The sequence below is a fragment of the Nyctereutes procyonoides genome, unplaced genomic scaffold (genome assembly GCF_905146905.1).
Source record: "Nyctereutes procyonoides isolate TBG_1078 unplaced genomic scaffold, NYPRO_anot_genome, whole genome shotgun sequence".
Classification (NCBI taxonomy): domain Eukaryota; kingdom Metazoa; phylum Chordata; class Mammalia; order Carnivora; family Canidae; genus Nyctereutes; species Nyctereutes procyonoides.
Genome location: NW_026575125.1, coordinates 90,167,252 through 90,179,319, shown reverse-complemented (window position 1 = coordinate 90,179,319; position 12,068 = coordinate 90,167,252). Strand labels below are relative to the sequence as shown.

The 12,068-nt window shown below is 51.0% G+C and overlaps 1 protein-coding gene across 1 annotated transcript; it reads left to right on the top strand.

Moving 5' to 3' along the window:
• The first annotated feature begins 287 nt into the window (after window positions 1-287).
• On the top strand, window positions 288-11,538 carry LOC129518047 (homeobox protein Rhox13-like). The gene is made up of 3 exons (XM_055338098.1): window positions 288-2,013; window positions 4,061-4,106; window positions 11,224-11,538. Exons 1-3 carry the CDS (start codon window positions 1,301-1,303, stop codon window positions 11,536-11,538), a joined length of 1,074 nt encoding a protein of 357 aa, XP_055194073.1. The 5' UTR covers window positions 288-1,300.
• Window positions 11,539-12,068: the final 530 nt, after the last annotated feature.

Genomic DNA, 12,068 nt, shown 5'->3' with positions numbered 1-12,068 from the left:
AGTCAAGTCCGTTGTCCCGCACAGGACCCGTTGTTAGGAGCTATGTTCAAAATTCAGGATATTAACAAAAGTGCTGGGGCATCAGTAAAACAGCTCTGGGGGCAGCCCCGGTGGCTCAGTGGTTTAGCGCTGCCATCGGCCCCGGGGCGCGATCCTGGGGTCCCGGAATCGAGTCCCACGTCGGGCTCCCTGCACGGAGCCTGCTTCTCCCTCTGCCTGTGCCTGTGCCTCCTCTCTCTCCGTATCTCTCATGAATATATAAATAACATCTTTGAAACACACACACACACACGAAGAAAAACTAAGGGGAGGAGGGAAAGGGGTGGGGGAGAAATGGCGGCAAGAAAGTGGGTGGGTCATCACCCAGATCCCAAGGGTCCCGCCCTAAGGGGACCCTTGCATGCTTGTCTAGAGCATCTGGGCAGAGGCACAGACGCTGAGCCCAAACAGGTTTCAGGATCCATGGTTGCAATGAGAGAAACAAAGGTTTGAGCCAAAGGCCTGGGAAAAACGCAACCAAGCCGGAGCTCGTACAGTTCCAGCAGACCAGGAACGCCCTGAGCGCTGTGCGGGTTCGGAGCCCTGTACTGAGACGGGGCTTCATTACTCAAATTCTAGAGGCGCCGGACATTCTCAAGGCGCAAGCTCGGTTTTCTGTGCATAGTGCGCGTCTGAGCACCAGGCACGCTCAGAAGACCCGAGCCCAAGCTTCTGTTCTCGGGTACCCAGGAGTCTGGGGGGGGGGGGGGGGAGTCTGGCGGGCTCTGACTTGAGGCGCCTCACAGAAAAACCTCCAAGTGGCACCTCGGAGCCCGTGACATTCGTCGGATGCCTATTCCCTGCCTAGTCGCCGCCGCTGGATACGCAGGGCCGGCCCAAGAGACATTCTCCCAAGGCTTCTTCTGCAAGGGCTCCAGAGCTAGGGGGAGGTCTGCCTCTCAGCCGACCCAGATTTGGGGCGCATGAGCCTAGCTGGGACTTGAAGAAGACTCAACCTCTCTCGCTAGGCATCGACCGACGGATGCACTGGGCAAAGAAAGTGCTCCCCACTGGAGCTCTCCCTGCAAGTGCACTGCCCGGGGGGTGCCAAGCCCAGCCGCATGCGCACCTCGGCGAGCCCACCCCGCCCCCCTCCGGAGGGGGTGTATATAGATAGAGAGAGGCCGTCTGCTCAGAAGCAGGGGAACCTGACAACGCGAGGACCGCTCCGTGGGAGCCTGGCAGCACGGCACCTCTCTGCGCCCGACCCACGGATCCAGGAGGACCCTGCGCGGGATCTGCAGGGAACAGCGCGAGGGCTATGGAGCCTCTGAGCCGACGCAGGGACGAAGTCATGGGCTTCCTCGGCCCGGGAGTCGACGAGGGCGGGGAAGAGCCGCAGGGTCGGTGCCGGTTGGGACACGTGCCCCCATCAAGCCCCAGAAACGAAGGTTCCCTGGGCGAGGGGAGCAGGCCCGACGCCCCGCAGATGCTGCTGCCCCTTGCCTCCCGCCTCCCACAGTCTAGGCTCCGATGCCCTGATCTCTCCGTGTGGATTTCCTCCTTTGCAGAAACCCAGCCTGTGGCCATGTCGCTGACCCAGGAGGGAGCGGCGGCCGAGTTCACACCTGACCACGGCAGGGGAGCAGACCAGGTCATGGAGGAAGCTGACGGCGAGGGTGACGGTGACGGCGAGGGTGACGGTCAGGGCCAGCGCGACGGTGACGACGGTCAGGGCCAGCGCGACGGTGACGACGGTCAGGGCCAGCGCGACGGTGACGGTGAAGGCCAGCGCGACGGCGAGGAGGCAATGGGTGACGAGGCCGCGGGATTTCCACTGCCGGCGGGCGACGGGACCCCCCAGGGGCACGGCGACCAGGGCCCAGTGCCAGGGCAGCCGCCCCAGGCCACCGTCCCGTGTCCCCTGCCGGGCAACGGGCAGCAGGCGGGCCAGCGCATCGTCTTCAGCCGCGTGCAGCTGCATGAGCTGGAGAGCGTGTTCCAGCGCACCCAGTACCCCAGCGCGCCTACGCGGTAAGCCGGCTGCCCCGCGGGGCGCCGGGGAGGGGGAGGGCCTGGGACCAGTTATCACCCGTCTCTCTCCTCGAGGCTGAAGTCTAAGCTACCGGCCTCCAGGCGGCGGGGGGCCGGCTGGGCACTCACTCGGGGCTCCGGGCTCGGCCTTGGGCGGTTGGTTGTCTCGGGAGCCCAGCGCTCTGTGGGCGGGGCCAGGGCGGCGACGGCGGAAGTTAAGCCCATGTGCTCCGGCCAGCGCGTCCACCAGCTGGTAACATAAACAAGTCCGGCCGAACGCAGTGGGCGAGAGGCGAGGGGGGGGAGGGCGCAACCGGCTTAGGATCCTGCTAGGGTGGTTTAAAATCCTGATCCCGGCAGCCCGGGTGGCTCAGAGGTTTGGCTCCGCCTTCCGCCCAGGGCGCGATCCTGGAGACCCGGCAAGGAGCCCCACGTGGGCTCCCTGCATGGAGCCTGCTTCTCTCTCTGCCTGTGTCTCTCTCTCTCTCTCTCTCTCTCTGTGTGTGTGTGTCTCGAATGATGAATGATGATGAATGAATGAATGAATGAATAAAATAAAATCCTGATCAGTCCTCTCGTCCTCAAGTATTTCTGCGCTGATTTCTAAAATCTTATTTGGTTGAAGGAATCTCTACGCCCACCGCAGGGCCCCTGCACCGCCTTGTACATTTTTTTAAAGTAGCTATGTCATATTTTAAAAAGATTTTTATTTATTTAGTCATGAGAGACACAAAGAGAGAGAGAGAGAGACGCAGGGGGAGAAGCAGGCTCCACGCAGGAAGCCTGACGTGGGACTCTATCCTCGGTCTCCAGGATCACAGCCTGGGCTGAAGGCAGGCGCTAAACCGCTGACACACCCGGGCTGCCCGCGTTGTGCATTTTGAAATACTGCAGCTGAAAAACTATCTGGATGAGTGGATATTCTGCATGCCCTGAAATTTTGCTCAAGGTCTTTGAAAATCTTAAAATTAAAAAAAAAAAAAAAGAAAGAAAAGAAAAGAAAAAGGGGGCGCCTGGCTGGCTCAGTCAGTAGAGAACGTGACTCTTGATTTGGGGTGGGAAGTTGGAGCTCCACGCCGGCTGTAGAGATTCTTTGAAAACAAAATCTGAGGGCGCCTGGGTGGCTCGGTGGGTTAGGTTTCTGCCTTCTTCATCTGAGGTCAGGATCCCAGGGTCCTGGGACTGAACCCCAAGTGGGGCTGGCTCCCTGCTCGGCAGGGAGTCTGCTTCTCCCTCTCCTCTGCCCCTGCTCCTGTGCACTTGCTCTCTCTCTCTCTCTCTCTCTCTCTCTCACTGTCTCTCAAATACGTAAAATCTTTGAAAAAAATAAAAATTAAATCTAAATAGAAATTAAATCTAAATTTTGCTTGAGGGGAAACTGCCCCAGAAAAGGAAGCCTCAAGCTAGCCATTACAGAGCAGTGTGTGTGGGGGCGTATGGTTTCTGCGGCAGTGCTCGGGGACAGGGGAGGGGGGGATTTAGTGATACCCACACTTTAAACACAACCAAAGAATGAACAGCGGTTTGTGCCATCCCTTAGCACCCAGCAGCAATGTACTCCAACTTGATCATCGCTGAGAGAGAGAGAGAGAGAGAGAGAGAGAGACAGAGAGAGAGAGAGAGAGAGAGAGAGAGAGAGAGAGAGAGATGGATGGGCGGCACCTTGTTTTAGGGCTCTAATTTAATCCCATAAAATGGGTAAGAGCAACGACTTAAAGTCCATAGAGGTAGTTCCTCAGGCATTTTTCTTCATTTTCAAGTTGGTAACACTAAAAGACACTGCATCAGAGTATCCTGTGTTCTTGGGGACTGTGCCTCCTTTACCCGCGAGACTTGGCTTTCCTGAAATTCTCTGTCAACTGAATCTCGCTGTAAATCCTGAAATGGTGTGACTTTTCCCAGTGTAGAGACTGGTTCAGAAAAATGCCACTGACATTTCCCCGAAAAAAAAAAAAAAACTTTTTAAAGAGAGGAACAAAATACACTGTATTTTATTTAAATCACCCCCAACTCCACATACTGAATACTTGTGATTTTCTCCCCTCAGCCAGGAGCTTGCAAGATTCATGGATGTGTCTGAAGCCAGAGTGCAGGTCAGTAAACCTCAAAAAAAACAAGGTGGCTGGGAGGCATTCTAAAACCGGCATCAGGACTTGGGCACCGTTGTCCTAGAGAGAGCTTCTCACCTTCCTGGGTTTTTGTTGCCTTTTCTAGATTTGGGAACGGAGTGTTGAACTTTTGGGTCTGGGGAGGGAGGGGGGGGATTGGGGGAAGGCGGAGGGCGGGGGGAACATGGGATACCTAAAGCCCAGGTTTTGGAAATTGCCCGTTTCCAGAGGGAATGTCATTTCCTAAAAGGAATGAAAAAATTAGTATAGTAGGGGATCGCTTATATACAAACCTACATATACGTTTGTATTAACTGTACCTATGTATCCTTTTAGATGTCACTGAATTAGACGAATAATACACATATTTATATAGATTTTTAAATGTAGTATAAATAGGGACGCCTGGGTGGCTCAGCGGTTGAGCTTCTGCCTTTGGCTCAGGGCGTGTGATCCCAGAGTCCTGGGATCGAGTCCCACATGGGGCTCCTGGAATGGAGCCTGCTTCTCCCTGTGCCTGTGTCTCTGCCTCTCTCTCTGTGCGTCTCTCACGAATAAATAAAGAGCATCTTTAAAAACTAACTAAATAAATAGAAAGATAATCACAAGCATAGATCATATACAGTATATGTGCTGTTTTTGTAAGCAATATAGATCTATATACTAACATATACTTTGTATATATTATAAATATGTACTGTAGAAATATATGCAATGTAGTAACATAAATTATAGAATACACAAAGTACATTTAATTTGTAGAATATATGCCTATATATTTATCTAATACAGAATATGTATTTTTTAAAAGATTATTTATTTATTTATTTATGACAGACACAGAGAGAGAGAGAGAGAGAGAGAGAGAGAGAGAGAGAGGCAGAGACACAGGAGGAAGGAGAAGCAGGCTCTATGCCGGGAGCCCGACACGGGACTCGATCCCGGGACTCCAGGATCGTGCCCTGGGCCAAAGGCAGGCGCCAAACCGCTGAGCCACCCAGGGATCCACAGAATATGTATTTGATATGTTAAGTGTACATGTAAAAAATATGCAGGATACCAAAAGCATATTCTTTTCTTTTCCTAAGTATCTCCTTTTTTTTTTTTTGTTCCCCGTATATTTTTTTATTGGAGTTCCTGAGTATCTCCTATAGCCGACAAATACCATAGATATCCATAGGACATCATTGCTATAGCCAACATAAAATACATTTATAGAAGTCATATACAATTCATATAATTATCACCCGTATTGATAGTCATCTGTAACATAGAATTGCCGTATAACCCTTGCATAATAATATAGCCAATAGCGTGTTCCTTACTGTATTAATTACAGATCACATACGGATCAATGGGATCCCTGGGTGGCTCGGCGGTTTGGCGCCTGCCTTTGGCCCAGGCCGTGATCCTGGAGACCCGGGATCGAGTCCCACATCGGGCTCCCTGCATGGAGCCTGCTTCTCCCTCTGCCTATGTCTCTGCCTCTCTCTGTGTCTCTCATGAATGAATAAATAAATAAAATCTTTTTTTTTGAAATTTTTTTTAATTTTTATTTATTTATGATAGTCACAGAGAGAGAGAGGGATCCCTAAATAAATAAGATCTTAAAAAAAAATACGAATCAATGGTCATGTACTATGAATTGATGTTACTCATTAGCACATCAATATCTTGATATCTTAAGATCATTATGTGGTTCTCTAGAATATAGTCATCATGTATTATTTGATCAGTATAATATGATGGTATATTTATGGAGTTCATATACATATTTATGTATAAATTACTTACAGGTAACTTGGAGACACCAGTAGATATTGTACATAATTTTACATATACATATATATATGTAAATATATATATATTTTAAAAGATTTTATTTATTCACGAAGAAGGCAGAGACGCAGGCAGAGAGAGAAGCAGGCTCCTCGCAGGGAGCCCGATGCGGGACTCGATCCCGGGAGTCCAGGGTCACGCCCTGAGCGGAAGGCACACACGCTCAACCACTGAGCCACCCAAGTGTCCCTATAGGTAATATATTTAGATAGAGCACATTTTATAATACTATATACTTAAACATATGTATTTTATAGAACTATAAAGAAATCAATGCCCAAAAGCACACATACTCACACAGAGCGCATCTTCTGAACGGGTTATCATTTAGGCGACACTTCATTGTCGGGACACATCCAGATGGAGTCTGAAGTAGAAATCGTTCACATTAATGCACCAAGGAGTTTAATTAGACTAATCTACTGAAAACAAGCATAAGCTCTTTGTATAAGGAGTGAATTGACAAATATTTGGGCATTGGCTTCGGGGAAGATGTCACACCTATGACACAGCAGAGAAGCAAGAACCTAACGTCCAAGTTAAGCTGAGACTTATGGGGAGGGTGTAGCATAAAGTACAACTGCCTAGGCCTCCTGCTATTGGTGTTCACTTTTAATATATGATATTTTTGTTCTAGGATTCACACGAAAGCAATTTTATCTTTCAATTATAAAATTACTGTAATTTAGTTTTAATCTTATTTTTATTTTTTCACTTTATTTTAAAAGTTCAGAAATGTATTTATTTTTACTATTACTGCTTTTAGGCTTTTTGTGCAAGTGCCCGGAACTCCTGCTGTATTTGGTTGTTGTGGTGGTGGTGGTGGTGGTTTTATATGTATGATTTCTTGCTCTAGGATTCAGGTGAAGGGAATTTCATTTTTTTTAAAGAGATTTTATTGATTTATTCCTGACAGACAGACAGAGAGAGGCACAGACACACAGGCAGAAAGGGAGAAGCAGGCTCCATGCAGGGAGCCTGACGTGGGACTCGATCCTGGGTCTCCAGGATCACGCCCTGGGCCGAAGGCGGCACTAAACCACTGAGCCACTGGGGCTGCCCAGGAATTTCACTTTTTAATGAAAGAAAGAAAGAAAGAAAGAAAGAAAGAAAGAAAGAAAGAAAGAAAGAAAGATCGCATTTAAGAGCTTTAAATTTCATTTACTTAGTTTTAGAGCTACTGCTTTGAAGGGTTTGGTAAAGAGGTGTGGAGAGTGGCAGGGCTACTTCTTCATTTTCTGGAACTCCTGGATGCGTCAGCCTGAAAACACTGCTAGACAGTAGGTTGTGCATTATGGTGGAGATGCCCCGGTGCAACCTTTGAAATCTGTCTAAAAGACAAAAGAAACGGAAACAACAATTTCAAACAGGGTTCCACCAACCTAACAAAGGTGGAGGCCAGTCTAACCAGGTGGAAGCCATCCTAACACAGGTGGAAGCATAAGGCGTGACCTGTGCCTCTTGGACGTGACTCACGTTCCAATTTCTGAAACTACCAAATGCACTGGTGAAGATTCCGTTTGGGAATGTCTGACACCTGTGATTTTTATCGTCCTTTGCTTGTCCTTTTAGGAAGAGATTGTGTGGAATTGGTCACTAGTGGGGACTGGCTCTTAGCTCAGGCCGGGTTCTGCCGGGGGCAACTGGAAAGACTTTGTCCTTGGCTCAGTCAGGGACGGCTCACTTGTGGCTCGATGGATCAAGGGGTGATTGAAACCACAGAAAGCCTAAGTGGAATCAAAGGATAATTTGGGGGAAAAAAGAGAAATAAGAGGGAAAGAATGGAAAAGAAAACTCAGGGTGGGCTTGTTAGCTCTGCCGCATGCACAGGGTCTACTTCTGTGAAGGAAAGGGGCTGCAGAAGTGGACACCGGGAGGCCACCCAGGCAGCCCAGCAAAGCAGGCCCCGGAGAACAGGGGCTGGGCTGGGCTGCGGCGAAGCAGGCGTGGCCAGGGCTGGGGAGGCCCAGGCCCCTCTGCTCTGTCAAGGGGGCCAAGCAAGCTCAGAGAAGACAGACACCCTTGAGTGTGGGTGGGTTGGGGACGCCTGGGTGGCTCAGTGGTTGAGCGGCTGCCTTTGGCCCAGGGCGTGATCCTGAGTCACAGGATCGAGTCCCAAATCAGGTTGCCTGCATGGAGCCTGCTTCTCCCTCTGCCTATGTCTCTGCCTCTCTCTCTGTGTGTGTGTGTGTGTGTGTGTCTCACTAGTAAATAAATAAAATCTTATTAAAAAAAAGTGTGGGTGGGTTGGTTTTCCCCTGCATGGGCTTGCATAATGCTCTCTCAGCGGGGTTCTGAAGGGCAAAGGACCCACAAGAAACAAATGAGGAAAAACACCTAATGTCCTCTTCCCTTTGCAAACTCTACAGCATGGATTTTTGCACAAGTTTTCCCCAGTTTTTTTTTAAGATTATTTATTTATTTATTCACGACAGACAGAGAGAGAGAGAGACAGAGAGAGAGAGAGAGAGAGCAGAGACACAGGCAGAAGGAGAAGCAGGCTCCATGCAGGGAGCCCGACGTGGGAGTCCATCCCAGGTCTCCAGGATCACACCCCGGGCTGAGGGTAGCACTAAACCGCTGTGCCACCGGGGCTGCCCAATTTTCCCCAGTTTTATTAAGACACGTTACATACAGCCTTGTATAAATTTGAGGTGTACAGCATAATGATCTGCCTTACGTATATTGTGAAATGATTACCATGGTAAGTTTAGTTACCATCCATCATGTCCCAGAGAGAGAGATTTAAAAAGGAGAAAGCGAAAAAAGGAAAGCAAACAGTTTGTTCTTTGTGACTAGAAGTCTTGAAATTGAATCTCTAAACTGTCCTATATCCCATAAGGCAGGGCTCAGTATAGTCATCATGTTACTAGTCCTAGTCCTTATTTCTCTTAAAACTGCAAGTTTTTACCTTTTGACCACCCTCAAGGCAGTTTCTGCATCCACCCCTTCTAGTGGTCACAAATCTGATCTGATTTTCTATGAAGTGGTTGGGTTTTTCATTTTTAGATTCCACATACAACTGAGATCATAGAGTGTTTGTGTGAAGACGATTTTTTTTAAACATTGAGAGAGAGAGAGAGAGAGAGAGAGAGAGGCAGAGACACAGGGAGAGGGAGAAGCAGGCGCCTCACAGGGAGCCCGATGCGGGACTCGATCCAGGAACTCCGGGATCACGCCCTGAGCCAAAGACAGACACCCAACCGCTGAGCCACCCAGGCATCCCTGTGTGAAGACGATTTTAACGGATGTCCCCCACCTGCAGTGAGAGTCGTTTTCTGAATCCAGTATTAGAAATATGGAACTACTATCGGTGACTATGTCACGTAGGCTACTTTGCATTTATGTAGATTTGGCCTCCGCTGAACTTGGACCCCCCCAAGATGAGGTCCACAGCACTGGTGTTGTTAGAGTACATTTTCATGCAGCAGGAAGGCCAACCAGGAAGATGGCAGAGGGAAAATGAGTCAACGGAGAGAGTAGAGGCCCCTGGTCTCAAGTGACATTTGCAAATTGGGAATGTCTAATATGAAATACAAAGAAATTCTGTTAAGTAGGATGCAGAGAGTACAGTGGCCTCCAAAGCACAGGTTTCATTTGTAGGGTTCACAGTTGGCAGGTGTCAGAGAGGAGCCATTTTGTGACTCCTCACCGACACGGTGGTTGACGGTCTTCCTAAAATGTCAGTGTCACCTTCTTGCCTTAAGAATACCGTATGATCTTTTTTTTAAAGGATTTTATTTATTTATTAGAGAGAAATGATAAGTAGTGAGAGAGAGCATGAGCAGGGAGGAGAGGGAGAAGCAGGTTCCCTGTGAGCAGGGAGCCCTACACAGGGCTCCACTCCAGGACCCTGAGATCGTGACCTGAGCCGAAGGCAGACGCTCAACTGCCACCGAGGAACCCCAGGAATACCATGTGATTGCACTTATACGTGGAATCATCAGAACAAAAGAAATGAGCAAACAAAGCAGATACCGGCTCAAATGCAGAGGACAAAATCGAGGTTGCCAGAGGGGAGGGGTGGGGGTGGGGGTGGGGGGACAAGCGAAATAAGTGAGGTGGATTAGGAGGTACCAAGGTCAGCTGAAAAAATAAATCAGTCCCGGGGATGAAGAGTATGACGTAAGGAATATAGTCAGTAACACTGTAATCATTTTTTGTATGGCTTTGAAGGGTGGTGACTCCACTTATGGCGGCGAGCCATCCTGTGACGTAGAGAACTGTGGAATCAGTATGTCGTACACCCGAGATGAATACAATATTGTATGTCAATTATCCTTCAGCGAAAAACAGAAACAAGAATAAGGGGTGGGAAGGGGCCCTCCGGGCTGAGTCGAGGGGGTCGAGGCAGCAGGGGTCCTGTCCAGGGTGCTGGAACTGTGGCCAGAGCAGAGTGAGCTGACCGGGTGCTGAGCCCAGGAGAGCCTGGAGCAGGGTACGTCCGGGCTGCAGGCTGCAGAACTGACAACAGCGACAGTGGTGTGCCTCTTCTCCCTCAGCCCGTTGGCTGGGCAACGATTTTAAGGATTTCACTAAATCCGGTCCTAGTTAGTCTAAACATTCACTGCCCCCAACGTCTAAAATACTCAGGTCGCGTCCAGCGCCTCGGCTCCCTTCTGTCCCAGCAAGACAAGCCACGGGCTCCCGGCCCTCCGGGCCCAAGCCTCGCTCACAATACCGTCTTTTCAAGCTAGGGAGAGGTTTCGGAAGATGAAACCTTTAGCCATCCATCCTTAAAGGAAAGCTGTTGTGGAAAGATCCAACGCGTCCCTATGGATGATTTTCTGTACGTGGAAGGTGGGCGTTGTTCCCCTCAGCAGGACTTTTGAATGGCCCTGAGCTTCCCCCACAAGCGGCGTGACACCTGCCTGGTGACTACGGGTGACTTGGACAGCTGGTGGTCAGCTGTGAGGGCACAGACGTCCCAGGTGGAACAGCGGCAGCAGGGCCGGAGCACGGTTCCTCCGCTACACCTGCTGCTGAGAACAGGGGGCAAGGGCAATATGCAGGGTGGGAGGGCAGAGTCAGAGCAGTGAGCTGAGCCAGGGCCTGGCGCGTGGTGGGTGCTGCTGTGTCCGGGTGAGCTGCAGGGAGGCCCGTGTCCCTAACTTCCCTAGGATGTTTTAGCGAGAAGGAAATAGCTTCCCCGGTGCAGGTTCCACCGTGCAGGGCAGAGAGAGAGTGGGCTGCTGTCCCGTATGACATTCAGTGCTCAATGTACTAAACCCATCCTTTCCCTCCCCCCCCCCTCTGATTTTAGGTTTGGTTCAAGAACAGGAGGGCCAAGTGGAGGAGACACCAGAGGGCAGTGAGGTTCAGAACCATGCCCCCCGTGGCCCTGGTCCCCCCCATCATCATTAACTTGGGTGGACCCTGCCGTACCATCCTCATTCAGGAGCCGAATCGCCTATGGGTTCTTCAGGAGCCACTGCTGCTGGGGCCACCTCAGCCGCTCATGCCATCCTTTCCTGTGGTCTTCGTGCCTCCTCTGCCCTGGCTTCCTCCACCTCTCCCTCTGTGCGGCTACCCTCCCGTGGCCCTCCCGTGGCCGGTCCGGCTTTCCTACCATCCCTAGTTCTGCTGTAAGCCCTCTGCCCCGGAAAGGGCCTCCGTGACCGCTTTTTCCCCCACGGGAAATGCGCTTCGCAGCGCATGCGGATTCTGTGTAGCTCACCATCAAGAGCAGCGCGCTACCCGCCGCCTGCTCGGTGTATTCAAGAGAAGTGCACATTCACTGACCCTCCGTTTTAGGGCACTTTCTGTCTCTTCAATAAAGCTGTGAATGAGTTGTCTGCGTATTTATTTCGCGTGTGGGACCGGGTCAGTCCGTGTGACGGCCGGTGCCGTTCATCCAGAAAGGCAAGGGGGTCTGCGTCCGTGCGGCCGCGTCCCTGGAGGCCGGGCCGCGTCCATCAGGAGGCCGGGCCCACCTGTGAGGTTCCCCAAGCGCCCACGGCCCGCCTGCAGGCTCCCGAAGACCCACCCGGGGCCCCGGCCCCCCCTCCTCCCCGCCGCGCCGCAGCCGGACCACAGCGCCCTGCAAGCCCGGGTGGCGGCGGCCTCCAGGGAGGGAGCGGTGGGCTTCCCGGCGGGGCTGAGCCCCAG